Source organism: Eurytemora carolleeae, unplaced genomic scaffold, assembly GCF_000591075.1.
Source record: "Eurytemora carolleeae unplaced genomic scaffold, Eaff_2.0 scaffold25, whole genome shotgun sequence".
NCBI classification, from domain to species: Eukaryota; Metazoa; Arthropoda; class Copepoda; order Calanoida; family Temoridae; genus Eurytemora; species Eurytemora carolleeae.
Window position 1 is genome coordinate 521,284 of NW_019396037.1, and position 23,581 is coordinate 544,864.

General features: G+C 32.2%; 1 protein-coding gene across 1 annotated transcript; it reads left to right on the forward strand.

Annotated features, from left to right (window-relative positions):
- The first annotated feature begins 2,656 nt into the window (after positions 1 to 2,656).
- LOC111699429 (uncharacterized) lies at positions 2,657 to 14,792 on the forward strand. The gene is made up of 9 exons (XM_023470110.1): positions 2,657 to 2,762; positions 7,015 to 7,099; positions 9,428 to 9,491; positions 10,537 to 10,598; positions 10,851 to 10,912; positions 11,783 to 11,846; positions 12,532 to 12,565; positions 13,842 to 13,912; positions 14,652 to 14,792. The coding sequence occupies exons 1-9, from the start codon at positions 2,708 to 2,710 to the stop codon at positions 14,758 to 14,760; spliced, it is 606 nt and encodes a 201-aa protein (XP_023325878.1). The 5' UTR covers positions 2,657 to 2,707; the 3' UTR covers positions 14,761 to 14,792.
- The last annotated feature ends 8,789 nt before the right edge of the window (positions 14,793 to 23,581 follow it).

Below are 23,581 nucleotides of genomic sequence, written 5' to 3' on the forward strand. Positions count from 1 at the left end.
TTCAAACCTGCATCCATAGAATCCGTATATCTGCATTTCCGAAAACTTCTAAGTGTAAAGTGTTCTCAATCTTAGATAGAGGGTTTCTTTTTACAATTTAGATAAAACTGTTTTTGTCCTGGAATACAGTGTGTCCCGCTAAACAGGATCATCAAAAGACGACTAATATATCGTCTCTGTTCTAAAAGTTCTAAAAGTTGTAAGTTTTTGAAATTCCTAAGAGTTCAGGTTCTTATCTTATTTTCTTACAGAACTCAATTTGTGCTCCATCGTAAATAAAAGGCCCAAAATTCTTATTTGTAGCCGAAAAAATTTGCAATTCTCATTCTTTTACGTAAAATAAAAGTTAGAGGAGCTACGAGGTTACAAAACTGTACTAGTAATTTTGAAGGCCTTCTCCTTCCGTCTAGTTTGCAGTATGCACAACCCCATGTTTAACTGATAAAATTAATTTAACTAAATCAGTTAAATTTAACTTTTAAAACTATTTTTTTAAACAAAATTGGTCATTATCTGTATCAATTTAAGTATTCTGAAATTTTGACCTTTTTTTATAACCAAAGCAAAGCTTTGGTTATAAAAACTATGAGAAAAAAAGACCCCTCAAGAATCCAAAGTTATCGGAGCTCCAAAACCCCTAATCACACTTTTTTTATGAGACACCATGTATTTAAACATATAAAGTCCACATTATGTTAAATGGAGATTTTTTAATCTGAAGAGGAAACCCTTTTCTAACAAAGAAATGTCTCAGGACAATCTTTCCAACTCTACAGGGTGAACAACAGTTAACGTCCAGGATGCATTACTTTATCTGGACTCTACAGGGCGAACAACAATTAACGTCCAGGATGCATTTGTTTATCCGCACTCTACAGGGTGGATCACATATAATATCCAGAATACATTACTTTTTCCTAAATCTACAGGGTGGACCAGAATTAATGCCTGCAGGATACATTACTTTATCCACACTCTACAGCTGGTGGACCACAATTGATGTCAAGGATGCATTACTTTTGATGTTGATGTTGATGTTGATGTTATATTGATTAATTAATTAATGAGACTCCATGTAGAAAGTAGAACAAAGAGCTGAAGGTAGAGAACGGAACGAAGCAGGATAAAAACCGGATTACTTGTCTTCTCTTCCTTTATCCTTACATTTAACTTAAACCAATAAAACCAGAGAACACAAGTTGAGAAGAGGTTGAAGTTTGAAATCATTGATCTGGGTTTGATCTGGGCTTAGCCATCTTCTTGTGTTGCCAATAAAACTTAAGATCCTGATTTAAGATTAGTTACTAGTTTCTTTCAGGACTCGAAATGGAAAGGAAGCAACATATTTTTCAGGGTTTTAAAGTAAGAATTACGAATAACTAAAATTTGAATGTTGAAATATTTCAATTATTCCCTCTTCGGAAAATTTCGTACACCGTACATTTACGTCAGAAGGACTATATTGGAAATTATCATTCATTCTGAAAAAGCTCTTAGTTCTTTTATAACTACTTATACTAATTTTTAAAAAAGAATTTTGTAAAAATAATGTAAACAATTTTGTAACTTTAAAATAATCTCGATACGGAGATAATAAATATGTAGATTTTAAAAATTTTAAAAAGATGACATAATATTTTTTATTCATGATGTAAAATGTTCAATTTAGAAAGATATACCAGAATATAAAAAGAAATATTACTTTCCTAATCCTGTCAATATCATCCTTCAATAATGTCAAACAATGTATCAAGGAAAGACAATGTTTTATAATAATAAGTTTTGAATATTCCTTTCTTCAAAAATACATTTTAATCTTGCCGTTGTCAGCAGATCTGTTTAAACTTACAACTCCTCTAGAACTCAACAAGAGAATTTAAACTTTGATTTAAAAGATTAATCCTTTATGTTTGAGTTGAACCAGTCCGCGGGGAGCATTCTCTTTAAAGGGAGTGTCCACTATGAAATGTTAAAGATAGGGAACGGATTTTTTAACCTTCATATATTAAAGGAAATGAGTTTATTTATGCCACTGCACAAGATCAAACTTTGTAATCTCTATATATATTTGTTACCTTATAGCGTAAACCTTTGATAATTAAAAAATTAGATTATTTGATTAAAAATCAGAGTTTGTGGCAAAGACACAAGTCCTTTCCTTGAACTCACACAAACCTGTTGTTTATATCCTTTTCTCATCTCTGCAAAAGTTTAAAATTTATTTTATTTGAAAAATTATGGAAAATAATTGTCTGCGAGCACTGGGTTTAATAATGGTTGCTAAGTCCCAGATGAGTACTGGGGGAAATGAGTTTAAAACAAATGTTAAAAATATTCCCCTGAAAATGTTGCAAATTTAAAGGGACTGTAAGCAAAAAGTAAATTGTGTGCCTCCATTCAAAGATGTCAATGTCTGATTCCCATTCTGATATCTAGGGTTCAGAGAGTTAAATTCTGATAATTCCCATATGTTTTTCTGAAGTAGAGAAATCCAATTTAAAATAATCAGTTTTCAAATCACATCATTAATATCTAATTCATACTTGATCAGACAAACCTTTTAAAGGCACCATTTTAAATCAGGCTTTTTACATTAAAACTATGCTTACAGTCCCTTTAAACGTAATTGTTTGAGAAGCTGTGTAAATGGATCTGAGAGTATTGTGTGAAGAATATCTCTATTGTGTTGTATAAGGATGAGAGTGTGATGAACACAATGTTTAGATTAGTTCTAGTTCTAGCTTCTATCCTCATTTACTCAGGTCGATCTATTAGATCTAGTTCTAGCTTCTATCCTCATTTACTCAGGTCAATCTATTAGATCTAGTTCTTGCTTCTATCCTCATTTACTCAGGTCGATCTATTAGATCTAGTTCTAGCTTCTATCCTCATTTACTCAGGTCAATCTATTAGATCTAGTTCTTGCTTCTATCCTCATTTACTCAGGTCGATCTATTAGTTCTAGTTCTAGCTTTTATCCTCATTAACTCAGGTCGATCTATTAGTTCTAGTTCTAGCTTCTATCCTCATTAACTCAGGTCGATCTATTAGTTCTAGTTCTAGCTTCTATCCTCATTTACTCAGGTTGATCTATTAGTTCTAGTTCTAGCTTTTATCCTCATTAACTCAGGTCGATCTATTAGTTCTAGTTCTAGCTTCTATCCTTATTAACTCAGGTCGATCTATTAGTTCTAGTTCTAGCTTCTATCCTCATTTACTCAGGTCGATTAAAAATTCTCAAAAGGAACTTATAATCTAATAAAATTGAGTCTTTCTTCTAACACTATATCTTTGCAACCCAATGTCGTAGACCTTACATATTTTAAACTATGAATTCTGTTAGAGATCAATTAATTTAAGTTTGAAACATCAAGTCTTTACATCATCAGATAATCAGATTGAAAAGAAATAGAGGTTAGAAAATTTGAGTTTGTGGCTTAATTCCTGTTTTTGCAACCTGATGCAGTAGGCCCAATATAGTTTCAGTAGAAGTAAATATTTCCATTTACTGATAGCGCTGATTGAAGGATTCATATCTCTAATTGGATAATGAGATTGATAGAAAGATAGATTTTACTGCCATACTATTGATTTTGGTTCATAATAGACAACAAACACATGACTGAACTCTGATTGGATCAGGCGCTAATGGACTCGTCATACAGGAGTGGGCCTATGATGTTAAAAAGCTGTGACTTTACGGCCTAGCAAAGTTTGTAAAAGCGCTTTTGATCGCTACTAATCTTACTTCTATCTGTTCCGTCTATAAGGAGAAAATTGTTAAAAACGACTAATACCTAAGAACGTAGTGTCCATACAAATTCAGAAAGATGCAACATACAACTTTGACCGTAAAAAATTCTATTTAATTTCAAACAAATTATTCAGATATTACAACCTATAGTCATCGATTATCTTTCGCCACATTTATATAAAGTTGATTTTTCATAATATGTTTTAATTGTTATGATCTGAGAGTTACTTATAAAACATTTATTCCTGTTTTGAGGATTTTTGGTAATGAAGACGACCTTTTCTTATTTTCCAGGAATGTTCGAAAACAAGTTGTAAGCTAAATATTATTTTAAAAAATAAAATCAAAACATATTATGAAAAATCAACTATATACAAATGTGGCGAAAGATAATCGATGACCATAGGTTGTAATATCTGAATGATTTTTTTACGGTCTAAGTCGTATGTTGCATCTTTCTGAATTTGTATGGACACTGCGTTCTTCGGTATAAGTCGTTTTTAACAATTTTCTCCTTATAGACGGAACAGATAGAAGTAAGATTAGTAGCGATCAAAAGCGCTTTTTTATCGCATTAATCCTATACCCCCTTTCATTTTTCGCGAACACTCCCTTTTAATAAAACATTTTCCATCGATTTATAAATTATTAAAATTCTGTAAGTTATGATAGCTTGAAGTTTGCAATTTTGTCTTTGTGATAAATTAAAGAAAATGAATCTTTGTATATATAGCTTAATTAGATTAATTTAAGTTGAGAAAGAAAAAAAGGAAATTTCTTGTTTTTTCATTTTTTCATTATCTTTTTATCTAAAATTTGCTCCCTTGTTAATGATGCATTTCTAGCTGAACGAGGACTCTTTATACCTTACATCTCTTCTTCTGCACTTATCTAAATCAACTGCTGTAATCTCTTACTCTGAATCAGTTTAATCCGTTTAAATTCCTTGATTTGGTTTCACTGGGTTGAGATCCTTTTAAAGGATTTGTTTTTAAGGACCCTGAGTAAATAAAATATAATCAATATACATACTTTTGTTGTTTGTCTGGCCCAAATTTTGTTTGTGGGGCCTCGCATGACCCCAGAGAAGGTTTATGGATGCTCAGAATTACAAAAAGTTGTATCAAAAAGCAATTTCTTTTCATAAATAATAAATAATATTGCTTTATGCTGTACAGTAGAGCCAGATAGAGCCACAATTAAAAGTTAAAATAGAGGATGGGCACGAAGCGCCCTAAAAGCCTTGTTAATAATAATAATACACTAAATAATATTATAACTACAAAGAGAAGAAGAGAACTGATGACTCACCATAAACTTAATTTCTAAACTCTATATCTTCGCAAAACATTGTTATATATTTCAAATTATGAATTCTGTTAGATCAAATAATCTGAATTTGAAATATTGTAATGATTATTGAATTCTATCAAATACAAGCCAGATGTAAACCCTAGGGATTTTCGAGATCAATCAACTGCACCCATGGTTGAGTGTTTATGCAACTATTTACTCTAGGCCCCCCTACTCTCGTTTTAGTACCGATCCCTTAATAACCTCTTTATTCATATCTCTCAGAGTATAAATGAATTGGGATTGATCAATTTCAAAGTTTATTTATTAAGTACATCTGTATACATTTGTTTTTAATCTTCGTGACAGAAACAATCTCAAGAACTTACGAGGGTCAACCCAGACCGAAATATATTTTCAATAAATGTGGAACTAACATCTACTTTTTTTACTCTACAGAGGTTTGGTCCATCACCATCACCGAATTTTAAATACATCTGTGACGTTTATTCATCTTTTAATAAGTTCCTTTAGATATTCAGCTGCTACAGTTCAGGATGTGTCTGAGCAGCTTCCTCTATTACTCTATCTCGTTTAGCTTCTCTCAGAGTCTCTATTATCCTGGCTGCTCCTACAATCTGGGATGCTCCTACTGGGTCTTCAGATACTTCTTTAACTACTAGAGCTGCTCTTTGAGCCCACGTTATGTTAGCCGTTATTATGATCTGAGCTGCTCCTAGAGTCTCTGCTATATTAGCCTTACTTACAGTTCGAGCTGCTTCCTAAGCTGTACCTAGAGTCTTTCACCATGAGATACTTAAGTTCAGCATCTATCTGAGAAGCTTCCTTCACTCAATATCTCATTTAGCTGCTCCACTTCAATATATATCTCTTTGCAATCTGTCAACAACAGCTTCCACATTTACTGCAGGTTCATTTGCGGCTTCTACTGTAAATTTAACTGCTACTGTGGCTGTTCCTGAGTCTCCGCTAATTTAGCTGGTCCTACAATATTCCACAGCATTCCTAGCTGATTCCTTTGCTGGACTGGAAACTGGTCTGTGAAGAGCTTTATACAAAGAGCAGCGTCTCCTGCATCAAAATCTCTTTTTCTTCAACTGTTTCTACAATAGATCTGTGAAGGGATGTTCCACAATGAGTGCCGTCTCCGTTCTCAGAATCCTCTGGTTCCACCAGTGGTTTCACAACAGGTCTGTGAAGAGCTGTTCCACAATGAGCGGTGCCTCCGTTCTCGGGATCCTGGAAGTCCTAGCTCCGCTGTGTGTCTTGGATATCCTAGTTATCCTATGTGTCCTGGATATCCTAGGTCTCCTATGTGTCCTGGATATCCTAGTTCTCCTACGTGTCCTGGATATTCTAGTTCTAGTTCTCCTATGTGTTCTGTAGATACTGGACTGGGACTGCATGAGAACTGCATATACTAGTTTAAATACTGAACTCTGGGACTACATTATGACTGTATATCCTAGTTTAGATACTGGACTAGGCCTACATGAGAAATATATATGCTAGTGTAGATACTGGACTGGGACTACATGAGAACTGTATATATTAGTTTAGATACTGGTCTGGGCCTGCATAAAAACTGTATAACCTAGTTTAGATACTGGACTGGGACAACATGAGAACTGTATATACTAGTTTAGATACTGGACTGGGACTACTTGATAACTGTATATCCTAGTTTAGATATGGACCAGGACTACATGAGAACTGTATATCCTAGTTTAGATACTGGACTGGGACTAAATGTTAACTGTATATCCTAGTTTAGATACTGGACTGGGACTGCATGATAACTGTATTTCCTAGTTTAGATACTGGACTGGGACTACATGAAAACTGTATATCCTAGTTTAGATACTGGACTGGGACTGCATGATAACTGTATATCCTGGTTTAGATACTGGACTGGGACTGCATGATAACTGTGCATATTCATTTAGATACTGGACTGGGACTCCATGATAACTGTAGATGTAAACCCGAAAGAATTCATCTGAATGTTTTAATAAACTGTCCTCCTGAAAAGTTAGTATTTTTTTATAAAAAAATAAAATGTTATAAGTTTAACAATCTCAGCAGTTTTTGTGATAAGTGAGTTATGAATATACCCTGGATAAATTAGACTAGATAGCTCATGTCGTCTTCACCATACCGGAGTTATGAATATACCCTGGATAAATTAGACTAGATAGCTCATGTCGTCTTCACCATACCGGAGTTATGAATATACCCTGGATAGATTAGACTAGATAGCTCATGTCGTCTTAACCATACCGGAGTTATGAATATACCCTGGATAAATTAGACTAGATAGCTCATGTCGTCTTCACCATACCGGAGTGATTCATTTTAATTTACCTCTGTATTAGCTACGTCACTACAGTATATAGAATAAAAAGAATTGCGGCAAGTTTTGTATACTCGGTAGTCCGTACAAGTGTATGGGGTGTTTTGTTTCGTATAGAGGACCAATAATACACACAATTAAGAATGACAAGATAAGGATCAGTTAAATCTGTTTTCTACAGATTGGCCCCAAGAAGTATAACGTATATATTAACCTTTTCTTATGCCGAGTTCATGATGTATAAGGGATTGTACAATTTTCATCTTTATAGTCTGCATAAACAATCTATTCTAATAATGTATCTAGGGAATATCCTTTTTACTGTTTTCATAAAAATGCTCAGATCACTCTTGCAGCAGTTCTTATGATTTGTGTTAAACAATTGAACACAACTGTTTATGTATATATGTAGTGTATACACCACCAAAGGTATACACCCATATGAACACAACTGTATATGTATATATGTAGTGTATACACCACCAAAGGTATACACCCATATGAACACAACTGTATATGTATATATGTAGTGTATACACCACCAAAGGTAATACACCCATATGAACAAGTTTTTAATATTTTGCATATTGACTAATCTAAATGAAAAGCTGGTAAAACAATTTGTTTCAAAACAACATCAAATGCACATGAAAATATTGCATAAATGTCTTCTTTCTCATCTTTAAATGGGTCCCACGGTTAACAATAATATTCTAATCCCTATATCTTTAAACCTGTTGGTAAAAACTTTTTCAAACTTTGACTGTATGATCAAAATTCACAGTTTGGAATATCAATGGTCTACGACATCATGTTGCAAAGATATTAGAATTAGAAAATCAGAGTTTGGAACAAGAATAGTTCCTTATATATTATCTTATATAACGTTCTCTTTTAAAACCACGGATATTGATCTCGGATTTACCTTCAAATATGAACAGGGTTACCCACTCTCAGACTTCAGAGACGACTGTACTGAGTTGTTAATGTCTGTTTACTAAATGCTTCCATATCTTAGGTGTGTTCTGCAGATTACTGCAGTACACACTTAATGTAAACTTAGAGTTGTCATATTTGAAAAGTTTCAAGTCGTCTTTACAGTCTCATCCTTTTGGTTAATCCTGTACATTAGGGAACTCTATAAGCAATCTAGTAAACTAGAGTTACCAAAATTTGAAGCAAATCGGTCGAGGGGTTCAAGAGTTATGAAAGGACATACAAACATACAAACTGAGATCAATAATCTAAAGATTTTCAATGAATATTAGAGTTTTTAATCAAAAGATCAAAATATTTCGGGGAAAAAACTTATTCCCCCTCAATATGTCCAGGGGTGTTTATTTTTAAGAACTACCCCTTGATGCGAGGGGGGGGGGAATAAAAATTGGTCAAGGTTTTTCATCCTTTTTGAAACCCTAAAATTCATTCATTTTTTCCTAAAAATTATTTATTTTTCTTCAATTTAGCAAATAAACCTTACAACAAATTTAAACATAACATAAGGGGGGAGGGGGAATTAAAATCCCTAAAAAATGTATTACACTTAATCTTTTACCCAACAGATGGTTTAAGATTTTCTTTAAAAAGTAATAATCCCCTTAATCTTTTTTTTAATTTCTTTAAGTACCATACTCCAACTTTTCTCAAAAAGAATTACCAATTTTCATCAAAATAGTAATATGATAAAAAGTCCGTAATAATGAATAAAAAATGGAAATTAACATAATAGGCAAAAGATTTGAGAAATTATATATCTGAAACTTATAATTGTTTTATTAAAAAAAAATCGAAAAAGAATATAGGTCTTTAAAAGTATCGTACGAGGTGGAAGACCCTGCATTAAAATTTTTGTTAAAGAATATGATACAGATAATTTTAGCAAAAAAATAATTGTTAAAATAAAACGATTGTTTTTGACTTTGTGTTACATTCTCAATAATTTTTTTATTTAACGAACAAATAGTGTTTATTCTATTTTAATATGTTCAATTTACATTTTTCAAAAGAGCTCAGCCAGATGGAAGGTTTCAGTCAAATGCTACAGTGCATGGTGGGCCGGGGACCTGTAAGGTGGATTTGAAAAATACATATAAATACAGATTAATATTCTCCTTTATAATTCAAGTATATTTTCAAACTTTCTTTATAAATAATCATATTTACATGTTTTTAACAATTTTATATCTTTAAAAAAATATATGGTACAACTAGGATTTTATAATTTTTTAAAATTTATTTCTTTATTAATTAATTACAAATTGCATTCCATGCCTTTTCCTTCATAATTCAAATGTATTTGAACTTTTCTTTTATCATATTTATTTTTGTGTTTTACAACCTTTTTGTTTAAAAAATGATTATATTTTACAATTTCTTTGTTTTTCTAATCCATATATCTTTGCAACCTGAGCTGGGAACTTTTGAATGGTGGATATCGGGGTTAATGCTTGAGCTATTCTTTTTCTTAATCTCGAGATGAAATGATGCATGGTCTCCTCTTGTTATTAATCTCCAGATTAATTAACCGATCGGGATTAAGGGTATCCCATTCTAAAGTTTTCAGCTCTGATTAGATTATTTGTCTTACAGATTCATGTTTGAAAACTGTAAGGTCTACAACATTTGGTTGCTACATACGATAGGGATTAGAAAATCAGGGTTTGTGGCAAAGACTGAATTTCTTTAATAAGTTTTAGATCTACTTTTTTGTCAATAAAACATATTCGTAATTGCGTATTCTTAATAAGTATTAGAACATTTATTTCATAAATATAAATTAGATTCTTCTCCAACCCTTTCCTTTTAAAATGTAAACATTTAACAATTGTTCTTCATTAAGTAAATATATCTAAGTTTTCATTAAATAACTTAATAATTTAAAGGGACTGTAAGCGTATAGTTTCAATGTTTACAATTTTCAAAAATGATTATTTTCAATTGTGGTTCTCTATGAAAGTGACTTGCGCATTTATACCGTAGGAAAACATTTATAGGAAATACGACAGAATTTAACACTTTTATACCTAGAAAAACTACAATTATCTTGTTTTTGTTCAGATTGTATCGGGCAAATTACGCTTACAGTCCCTTTAAATATATATATTTTATTCAATAGAGTCCTTGCAAGATTAGTCCTGAAGGGTTTTCATACTGTGATACAATATCCCTTTTCTACAGGTTCAAAACTTACTGTTTTATTGTTTAAATTTTTTAATTTTTTAATGATTCAATTTCTTTTTGCTTCTTGTAAATTATTATCAAATAGTTGTATATATTCTTGATTATAATGATCATATATATATCAGGGATAGCTCCTGGTATGACTGGGATCTATAATATTATATTATAATGATCATATATATATCAGGGATAGCTCCTGGTATGACTGGGATCTATAATATTATATTATAATGATCATATATATATCAGGGATAGCTCCTGGTATGACTGGGATCTATGCTCTATGTGTGACTCCAATGATCCAGATAAATGTAGAATAATGAATTATTAAAGGGACTATAAGCGTAATTTCAAGTGACCTTCCATTTTAAAGGGGATATCTCTGTTTCAAAACGGTCCCTTTAAACCTTTGACAGAGCATCGAAGAAAGAGAACTCTTTGTTTATCATCTATATAATAAAACAAGACAATATTATATATGTTTCCTCTGGCCGGCCAAACGGCTGGACCGAATGGGCTGAAATTTTTTGTTGACACTCATGGGGGGTCTGGAGGTGACATAATCAATTTAAAAAAAATTATTCTCACTTAGCATGAGCATGTCATGCAACGATTCAAACCGTTACTATTTGATTTTTGTAACGATACATGACAACTTGAGGTTTTCCACTTTAAATGAAGGGTTACTTGATATTACATTCATAATCCAATTAATAATACGATAACGAGTAAAAAGATTAATGGTGATGGTAGTCTGTGTCCAATCAAAAAAAAATGTTAATCATTATATATGTTATATAACTGTTATATATGTTATATAACTGTTATGACTGATTAAGATATAACTGAAAATATTTTTATTGTTAATTCAATTAAAGGGTGTTACAATAAGGTTCCCTCGAAATGTCCTAAAAAGTAGAGAAAAAAGTTAAGCTTCGTCGAATCATAAATCCTAAAAAAATGGTTAACAAGCTTAAGATCTATTGCTGAGGGATATTCCAAAACATCCTAAAGCAGACTAGGAAGCTTACTAGGGATTGTTTACTTATTTAATCAATGGATCCAGTAAATTTTCCTGTTTTGAAAAAAATACGACAACCCATTTGAACCGGATCTTTGTTAATAAAGTAAAATAAACTCAATATTTTCATTTTCATTTGCAATTGTGATATATTGTTTAGTTTATACTCCATACTTACGGGAGTGTGCTAGGGATGGTAAATGCTCCAACATCTGGTCAAACAGGAAACTTCATGTTTACAAACTCGTCATACATTTTATATTCTTCTTTCTTTATCTAGTCAAGAAACCTCATGATTACAAACTCTTCATACATTTTATATTCTTCTTTCTTTATCTAGTCATGAAACCTCATGTTTGTACATTATCTAGTCAAGAAACCTCATGATTACAAACTCTTCATACATTTTATATTCTTCTTTCCTTATCTAGTCATGAAACCTCATGTTTGTACACTCTCCATACATGCTATATCAGCTCCATTCTTTATCTAGTCAAGAAACATCATGTTTTCAGTTTCACACTTTCCATACATTTCATATTCTTCATTCTTTATCTAGTTAAGAAAACCTCATGTTTACACGCTAACCATACATGTTATATCCTCCATTGTTTATCTAGTCAAGAAACCTCATGTTTACACACTCTCCATACATTTTATATCCTCCTTTCTTTACCTAATCAAGAAACCTAATGTTATAACACTCTCCATACATTTAATATTCTCCATTCTTTATCTAGCCAAGAAACCTCATGTTTTTCCGTACGGATGACGACATTACAATTAAGATCTTACGAAAAACTCGACAAATTAGAAAGAGAGACACCATGCTCATGTATTATATAAGTTACAGTAAAATAGAAAATTAAACCTCCATTATTATATTGAAAACATGTTTGGTTAACCCAGGGACCAAGATGCTCCTAGATGTATGACAACTCAGGTAAAATAATAACGAAGACGACTTTTAAACTGGCTGCACATTTTTAGCCAAGGATTGAAATAGTTCTCATGAACTATTTCAACTTATACCACAAACATTTTTATGAAAAGATGTTAAAATTGTGCATACTTTCACCCTGTCCCTAATTATACGGAGGACGTATTAGAAAGATGTACAGGGGTGGGTGTCCCACGACACATGACAGTGGAGAGAAGAATTGAACATCGTCTAATTGACCTTTATAAGAATTTGTGGCTTTTATATGTCAAACTAATATTAGAAGCAAAACTATCGAATTAATAAGCTCAACATTTCCTTGGTTCTGGCATTTCCAAAATGTGGTCTGCCATTTATGTGCTGTCAAAATTACCTGAATTTGAATTTGATAAATTGAAATTTCAACATAATTCTTAATATCTCCCGCGGTAATATTAAAAGCAAAAAAACTTAGGTCACATTTTGTAAATGCCAGGGCTAGGAGAGTTTTGTAACTAATATATACGTGTTACTTTTACATAGACAAATGAATGCCACATAGTATTTCGAAGATCAAAGACGATATTCAAGCTCTTTTTCTCACTGTCATGTTTCATGGGACACCCTGTATCTTAAAAACAAATTTTTATTTTCAAAATCAGGAAAACATATAAAAATATTCTGAAACTTCATAAACAACTGTTAAAATTGTATGTACCTCTCACTGTGCACTGTAGATTCTAACAGACTCTAAAATCATTTAATGTTAAAAACTGACAAACTAGTTAAAAACTGAGCTCCAGGTCAAAAACCTGTTATGTGGATTTCCAATGGATCGTTTGGAAATACAAAAAAGTGAACGTTCTAGAAAGACGACATTAGTTATGTTCCCTGGATATTTTATGTAATTTACCAAGGGGACTACTTTTTATTTCTAAAATGAAAATGAATGAAAAGATTTGTCTGTTTTAAATACGTTATAAGTATTATATTTTCTTTTTCGATATTATAACGACCTAAGAAAATGATAATGAATTCTCTGTCCTCACCCCCCAATATTAATTTCAAAGTCTAAACTTAAAAACGCCTCTGTGAAAAATCAAGATAAAAATAAAGGATTTTAAGAAGTAATTAGAAATTTTAAATGAATAAGGCTCAATAAAAAAAATATACATTTAAAGCTAGTAAAAGCAATCACAAAAGATTGTGTATTAAACCCATTAAACAGCAACGAAAGTTGATTCACTCTTTTACTCTCTCTGTATATATGAAATACGCAACAACACAGTAAACTGTACAGGGTCTGCTGGATTACTGTACAATGTGTACTGCACAGCAAGGAGAATCAAGTCTTGAATGTCCAACTTTCAGGTACAGACGTCGTATATATCATTACATTGAAGACGACTTTTTAATTCAATTTTAATTTCAACCAGTCTTTTAAACAGAAGAGACACATAAACATGTAAACAAAGAGGTCCTCATCAATTAACAGATTCTCTTTATTTACTTGCAAAATTGTAATTTGAAAATGCTTTATTAGGGATCAAAGCATTAGGAATAAAAAGTCGTCTTCATTGTATTGATATAATCGCCAACTGCTTTTGAAATTAACAGAACGTCAAATGTGAACTGTTTGCTGGTTTTTTGTGATTCAAAAACGTTTAGAGTTTACACCTTTTGTTTCTTTTATAATTTACTTTTTTTTTAACCTCAGAATTGTACTATATAGTACTATATACTATATTATAGAGGATGTGAGTCAGACTCTAATAAAACGCATAAATAACTTCCAGTATATATATTTCTTATAACTTATTACTAGAGGGTTCAGAACTAGAGTCAATATCGATATCGCATGTGTAGACTGTAGATCATGATATCAGTACTATGCCCCGTATCCGTTCTATCTCATTCTGTTAAATCTTGTGGAACTAGTTTAACGCGGAGGCATCGTCTTCCACATTATAGTATATATAGTATATATTTTGTATATATATACTATATAGTATATATATATATATATATATATATATATATATATATATATTTTGAGTTTTTAATTAAAGAAACTGCATTCACTTATTTTGATAATTTATTCTTGTTCAAGGCCGGATGAAAAGACAGGCTTAGAGCAGGGTTCATTTGGACTCTGGGTCCAACCCAATCCCAAGGAAAAAATAGAAGAAAAAGGAATAGATAATGGTAATCAGAATTAGAGGCTGAAAATAAACTAATTATTTACCTTAAATTCGATTTTTTTAATTGTTTTATATTTGTAAAATAGTTTTGGTCGAAAGAAAAAAATCTGCGAGCCTTATTTTTGTAAAAAAAAATTTATGTAAAAATCGATTGGAAAATGTTTTAAAATCTTACAAAGATGCAAAATGTACTTTCTATAGAAACAATTTTGTTATTCAAATTGTAATTCATAACAGAGAGAATAAATAAATTTTTCATGCTTTATCTTTTAAGGCTTTTTATTAAAAAAAAAACAGCTTTTAAGGTTACTGTTGTGAATCGGACATGCCAAGTTAACGGAGAGACATTTAAAAATAGTTATCATAAAATTTTTAATCGTGTCGTATAATCGTTAATTATAAGAACAATCTGAAATAATCTGAAAACAGTCTGAACAGAAATATATGGATTTTAATCATTTATTTTTAGTGAAACTACTAAATATATTTATTAAATTTAACAATATGCAATTAGTGAAAGCCATGTAAATAGTTTTAAACTATTCTATATTTTTCTTAAAGGTATAACATTATTAAAAAAAACTTTATTCAAAAACAATTCTAAAAAGATTTTGATTAGATTTTTTCTAGATTTAATAATATCTTAATTGACTGGAGCAGAAAATTCAATTTAATTTTTAACAAAAGAAAATTAAGTACAACCAAAACATGTAAACACACCATTTAATTGAAATTAGTTAAAGGCAAGAAGAAAAAAAGATTCAAGTTACAAAGGTGCCGGCAGTTAATGTAAAAAAGTTGCCATAAAAGATGAATGCAGTGGAAGTTGATATCATTGAAAGCTTGAGATTGAATTTTTAAAATCTTTGCATATGCAGTTGCAGTATAGAGATATAATGGATAATATATTATATATATATAAATAATATGTAATATGTTTAAATAAAAATAATGACTAGAATTGAAAGTTAAGAATGGAAGGAAAGGAGAAATTTAATTAGAAAATAAAGAAGAAAGAATACAAAGGGATCAATGGAGGAAAGAAAAGAAAGGGATCAAGGGAGGAAAGAATACAAAAGGATCAATGGAGGAAAGAAAAGAAAGGGATCAATGGAGGAAAGAAAAGAAAGGGATCAAGGGAGGAAAGAATACAAAGGGATTAAGGGAGGAAAGAATGAAGGAAGGAGAAATCAAAATAGAAAGGAAAAGGAAAAATAAAGAAAGAAATGAAAAGAACTAAATGGAAAGAAATGGAAAGAACTAAATGAAATGTAAGGAAAGAAAGAAATTTCAGAAGAGAAAGGAAAAGAGAAGAAATGGAAGAGAAATCCTAATATGTAGGATTTGAGGAGAGATTATGGAAAGAGAAAGGAAAGTGAAAAGGGGGGAATGGTTTGCAAGGAAGACGACTGTAAGGTTTACTGCAGGATCAGGATTGTTCCTGGACGACTGGTTCCTTCTCCTGGTACACCTGGTGTACTGAGAGTCCTTCTCCATCCATATCAAGGAGAAAGGTTACATCCAACAGATCTAGCTCTACCTACAAATAAACTGATCTAATCGATAAAGAACATCAAAATACAGTGATTTTAGATACAAATGGGTTTATTTCTTGTACTTTTTATTGTTTACTTTACATTTCAATTTTAAACAATAGCAAAAACAAGATTTCTCAGATTTTACTGCTTTCATTGGAGATAAGAAAAATATTTAAAAACTGAAATTATTTAGGGGCAAATCTAGTTTTTACCGACTGGAACATTTGGGTTACTTAACTGTAAGCGTAGTTTCAAGTGACTTTCCATGAAAAATATGGAAATGCCTGATTTACAAAGGTACCCTCTGAACCTTTGACTGATTAACAACGGTACCTAGTGAACCTTTGACTAATTAAGGATGTCAGAAATATCCTTATTTATCTCCTGAAACACTTTGTATTTTTGAAGATTTTGCTTCCAAGCTGTTTTAAGTTTTAAAAATATTAATGTTCCCTTTTTAGAATTGGCAAAAAATAAATTATTTTCTTTCGAATGTTTGAAAACTGCTTTTAACGTAAAAATTCGGTAATGTCTAGGGACATCTGTAAGGCATCAGCTGTGTTAAGTTCACACTGTACTTAGTGTACACCGTGTTTCAGTAGTTTTCAATAGATTCAAACACAGAGCTCTATTTACTCGTTGAACATTCAAAGATTTAGAGGGTATCGTTGTAAATCGAGCAATGCCCACTTAGCATGGAGGGTCACTTCAAATTATGCTTACAGTCCATTTGAATCCTGATGATATCTGTATTTACCTTTGGTTTCTGTAGACTGGGTTTAAAATATCTAAAGGCGGAGATGAGTTGAGTTAACATTGTATTTTCCTTCCCAGAATCCATTCTCTCTACAACAAGTAGATATAAAATCAAACCTTGCTATTTCTTTACACCAATCTGTATATCCTTGTATCTGTATATCCTTGTATCTGTTTATCCTTGTATCTGTAGATCCTTGTATCTGTATATCCTTGTATCCGTATATCCTTGTATCTGTATATCCTTGTATCTGTATATCCTTGTATCATCCGTGTATACATATATCCTTGTATCCGTATATCCTTGTATGTGTATATCCTTGTATCTGTATATCCTTGTATCTGTATATCCTTGTATCCGTATATCCTCTTATCTGTATATCCTTGTATCTGTATATCCTTGTATCTGTATAACCTTGTAAGCGTATATCCGTGTATACATATATCCTTGTATCCGTATATCCTTGTATGTGTATATCCTTGTATCTGTATAACCTTGTATTTGTATATCCTTGTATCTGTATAACCTTGCATCCGTATATCCTTGTATCTGTATATCCTTGTATCTGTATATTCTTGTGTCTGTTTATCCTTGTATCTGTATAACCTTGTATCCGTATATCCTTGTATCTGTATATACTTGTATCTGTATATCCTTGTATCCGTATATCCTTGTATCTGTTTATCCGTGTATCCGTTTATCCTTGTATTTGTATATCCTTGTATCTGTATATCCTTGTATCTGTATAACCTTGTATCTGTATAACCTTGTATCTGTATATCCTTGTATCTGTATATCCTTGTATCCGTATATCCTTGTATCTGTATATCCTTGTATCTGTATATTCTTGTATCTGTATATCCTTGTATCTGTATAACCTTGTATCTGTATATCCTTGTATCTGTTTATCTTTGTATCTGTATATCCTTGTATCCGTATATCCTTGTATCCCAGCTGAAACTGGTTAGTATAAAGATCAGCTGAGAACCTCTGGTATAACTGGTACAACCAACTAGCTTGATGTATAATATATAAGAAAAGATATCTTTATGTCTCTAATATTTCAGATCTGGAAGAGTTCGGAACACCTTACAATTTTATTGAAATTTGAAAAATTTTTAATTCACAATGATGTGCAAAGAAGAACATCTATGAATCTAAATGTTAAAGGACACTCCCTTGGGTTTGCTGGACGCCTGACTGAATGTATGCTGTTTGAATTATCGTACGCATATCGAGGGAAAGCTCCGTACGCATTTCGAAAGAAAGCTTGAGGGATAAAAAATATATCAGTGTGAGGGGTTCGGTGGGGGGTTGGCCGTGAATTTCTGTAAGTTTTGAGGAAAGCACAAAATTTATGTTTATCCTGGAGTATCTAGTTCTCCAGTACAATAGAGTATTAAGTTCTCCAGTATAATAGAGTATTAAGTTCTCCAGTATCCTGAAGTATTCAGTTCTCCAGTATCCTGGAATATTCAGCTCTCCAGTATCCTGGATTATTCAATTCTCCAGTATCCTGGAGTATTCAGCTCTCCAGTATCCTAGAATATTCAGTTCTCCTGTATCCTGGATTATTCAGTTCTCCAGTATCCTGGAGTATTCAGTTCTCTAGTATCCTGGAGTATTCAGTTCTCTAGTATCCTGGAGTATTCAGTTCTCTAGTATCCTGGAGTATTAAGTTCTCCAGTATCCTGGAGTATTCAGTTCTCTAGTACCCTGGAGCATTCAGTTCTCCAGTATCCTGGAGTATTCAGTTCTCTAGTATCCTGGAGTATTTAGTTCTCCAGTATCCTGGAGTATTCAGTTCTCTAGTATCCTGGAGTATTCAGTTCTCCAGTATTCTTGAGTTTTCAGTTCTCCAGTATCCTGGAGTATTCAGTTCTCCAGTATCCTGGAGTATTCAGTTCTCCAGTATCCTGGAGTATTCAGTTCTCTAGTATCCTGGAGTATTCAGTTCTCTTCAGTTCTCCAGTATCCTGGAGTATTCAGTTCTCCAGTATCCTGGAGTATTCAGTTCTCTAGTACCCTGGAGCATTCAGTTTTCCAGTATCCTGGAGTATTCAGTTCTCCAGTGTATTGGAGAAATCATTTATTTTGAAGAATTTAACGTTTTTTACAATTATTTCAGTATGAAACCGATTGGCAGGGGCGTTTGTAGTTTTTTTGTCCTAGCACTCTCATTTTTGACACTATCACCGTGAAATTTTTTTACTTTTAATTAATAGTAATTTAAAGGATTTTTTGTTAAATTTTTTTATTTTTATTTTATAGGGTGGGGTACAGGGTGGAAAAAAGTCTGGTCTGTTAAAAAAATCTAAAATAGCCCATAACTTTTTTGTGACTAAAGCTACAGATCTATATTTTTAAAAAGCCCTTGAAAAATGTATGTAGAAACATGTGTCACACTTTGATATTTGTTTAAAACAAAAAAAATTTTCTCACTTTTTAGACCCTTTTTTAGGCATTTTTTTCAACCCTCCCTAGCCTTGAAAAATTGGGCTATGAACATGCGACAAACCCCCCCCCCCCCAGGCTATACATAGATTCAGACCCCCCTGCCTTTATAGGGTTGATGGAAAGAAAACATAGTGCAAAACAGGAAAGTCAAAAAAAATTTGGCAATCTAGCACCCCCCTTCACTACCAAGTGGAAATCTCTTTCCCAGACCCTGGCCTAGCTTAGCAACAATTATTCAAGAATTAATTGTCTTCTCTGTCATAATCTGACCCTTCCTGCTAAATATTAGACCGGTTAACTTTCATAATATCCCAGACATCTAGAAATTTAAATGGCTTCAAAGAATGACAGTTCAAATCCATCTCTCCCCCCCCCCCCTCTTTATAGCACTTCCCCTTCTTTCATAAAAGAAAAAAAACAAAGTTAAATATTCTTCACATCATTACTTATACTTAAGTAAATAAAAAGGAAGTAAAATAATGCTCTTTTGTATCTGTATATATCAATATTTATCAATTATGTAATAACATTGTAATATTGTAGAGAATATATTCATTTAAACTTGTAACTATTTAAGCAATATTGTGTTAATCTCTGATGACCAAGCAAAAACTATAAGGGAATTGAGTTTTTTCCACAAACTCTGATTTTCTAATCTCAATATCTTTTTAACCCAATGTCGTAGACCTTAGATATTTCAAACTATTAATACTTATAGATAAAATAATCTAAGTTTGAAATATCAAAGGTTTGCACCCAAAGATATTGGGATCAGAAGATTTGAGTTTGTGGCAAAAACTCAATTCCTTTGGGACTCTTAGCATCTGGATCTACACTGAGAAGGTCATCTTTTCCGACTTCTACTGAACCCCTGATGAAGAACATCTGAGAGGTGAAGTTGGTTCTGGTACACAGATTTGATGTATCAGATATGGCGGTTCCTGGTGTATATATTTCTTGGTTTAAACCAAGGTATTCTTCAAATAGTAAATAAATCAATATTCCCACAATTCTCCCTTCATTTCAAGATATATATACAAATTTGTCAGATTATTATTAAATATAATATGAATACATAGACACAATGTATAATGTACATATTCTCTAGATTAATATAAAAGCATTCTCTTGTACAATGTTTAACATGTACGTACTCAGACTTAAACTTGGTGAAATCTCTTCGCTCATATATATATGTATGTATATTTGTATATATAAAACTGAATTTTTTCGAGGGAACCCATGGGAATCCCGAATCCCGGGGTTGTGACATAGGCTTAAAATTAGGTAATTTAGGAAATTCTGTTCCATTTGGTAACTTCAGATAAAATCGGGATTTATTACTGAGCGTTTGCACAACGGCGGGAGAATGAAAATATAAACCTGGGTTCTCCAGCTAGTTATCAATATTTAATAAATCTCTTCGCTCATATACGTATATTTATATATTAGCTATAGCAGGCTAAACAGCGGAAATAAAGATCGGCTGAAATGTTTAACCGTAAACGGGCTGGGGGTGGAGTGTTTGGCGCCCCCCCCCCTCCCTATATAGCCCATAACTTTTTTGTTACTGAAGCTACAGATCTAAAAACTATATTTTTGAAAAGCCCTTGAAAAATGCATGTAGAAACATGTGTCACACTTTGAGATTTGTTTAAAACAAAAAAAATATTTCTTTTACCCTTTTTTAGGCTTTTTTCAACCCTCCCTAGCGCCCAAACCATTAAAGTTATCGGTCAAATTTTTTTCTTCTATGAGCTGGCTTTGAAAAATTGGGCCATCAACATGCATTCAACACTATAACTATTCTCCAAGGCCTTTTCTAGGGAGGGGGTGCCAAACGGCGTCATAATATGGGTCTGGGGAGGGGGGGGAGGGAACCTGTAAAGGCTAAATATTTTTATATTGTTTCCTCTACAATGTAAAAAACTAATAAAAACTTCAAAAGTTTAGAAATTTTTAAAATAAAATATTGTAGCTAAACAGGATTTTTTTTAGAAATCACATTAATAGCAGGAATGTTCATTTTATAAGATGTTCAATAAAAAATTTCACCTTGCCGTTCTTCTTGATTATTTCTAAGGGTAAAACAATTCAATAATCAATAATAAAGAAATCCAGTTTTTACCACAACCTAAAATTTTCAAATCCCTATATCTTTTTAACCTGATGGTATAAACCTCTGATTTTTCATACTGAGAATATTTGATCCAACAGAATTCATAGTTTGAAATATCTAAGGTCTACGAAATTGTGTTCTAAAGATATAGGTATTAGAAAATCTAATTTTGTGGCAAAAACTCAATTCCTTTACAGTTTTCTCAATACTTGGCAACTGACCATGCATTCTATAAATAAAATCACAGGGGCGGATACAGGGGGGGGACGATCGGCATACGCCCCTCCGTGACAGATTCAGGGAGGGGCGTAGCCCCCCCCCCCCCAGAGTCTCACGCTATTTTCAGAAACCCTAGTGCAAAACAGGAAAATTATCTGTCTTAATAAACTATAATGTGTGAAAAGTTAAAAATCTAGTTTTTTAGTCTTTAGTCAATAATTTTTACTCTTTTTGAGTTTTTTAAGTCAAAAAAAATGTTTGCATGCGGCGCGATTTTTTGTTCCTAATTATGAATTTTTTTGTTCCTAAAAAATCTTGCCCCCCCCCTCACTTAAATCCTGTATCCGCTCCTGTAAAATCATACTAGAAATATATCTTTTTAGTCAATTCTGCAAGGTACTAATTTATTTCTTCGCAAAACTTGATGGCTGTTTTTACTTAGCAAACTCATGTACTTTAGATTTGTCTAAAACCTAAGAAAGTGCATTTTTGTCGCAAACTCTGATTTTCTAATTCCTATTTCTTTGTATGTTTGAGACGATGTGTTAAACCTTAGATATTTCAAACTATGTATGAATTCTGTTAGATCAAGTAGCTTAAAGGGAGTGTTCGCGAAAAATGAAAGGGGGTATAGTCTTAATGCGATAAAAAAGCGCTTATGATCGATACTAATCTTACTTCTATATCTGTTGTGTCTGTAAGGAGAAAATTGTTAAAGACGTCTCATACCGAAGAACGTAGCACCCATACAAATTTAGGAAATTGCAACATACGACTTAGACCGTAAAAAAATCAATTTAATTTCAAACAAATCATTTAGATATTCCAACCTATAGTCATCGATTATCTTTCGCCACATTTGTATATAGTTTATATTTTATTTTTTTTAAATTAATTTTTTTACATTTACTTTTTAGAAAACGTTTTTAACGGATTTCGAAAAATGTGAGTGGTGCGCGGCATTCTTAGGTAGTTTCGCAAGCGACAAGAGAAATAATCAGATTCAAAACAAATTAGCTAAAAAACATTATAAAATATAAACTATATACAAATGTGGCGAAAGATAATCGATCACTATAGGTTGTAATATCTGAATGATTTGTTTGAAATTAAATTGATTGTTTTACGTATGTTGCAATTTTCTCAATTTGTATGGACGCTACGTTCTTCGGTATGAGACGTCTTTAACAATTTTCTCCTTATAGACGCAACAGATAGAAGTAAGATTAGTAGCGATCAAAAGCGCTTTTTTATCGCATTAAGCCTATACCCCATTTCATTTTTCGCGAACACTCCCTTTAAGTTTAAAATGTCAAAGGTTTACACCATCAGGTTTCAAAGAAATTTATATGTTTAGCAAAGGAAATACTAAAAGGGAACCAGTTTCATGCTATAATTCAGGAGAACAACAGGTTTCCGTGATTGCTGAAACGAGAGGCAAGACTCCGAATGGAGAGATGAACAATAAAACCAAGGAGGACAAATGGCGGAATGACGGAATCCAGGAAGGATATTAAAGAGGTTACCAAGTGAAAGGTTTTAACAACGGATGTCTGGAAACCCTGGAATTGAATTATTGTAATGACGTAAAAAAGAATTATACTGATTTAAGAAACATTTCGGATAGAAACTAAAAGAGAAAGTGTGAAAGAAATAATTTTGAACAATATGAATAAACTAGATGACGAAGAAAGTAATGATGGATGACAAAGAAAAAGCGTTGATTGAAGAAATTAAGAAAACCATGTT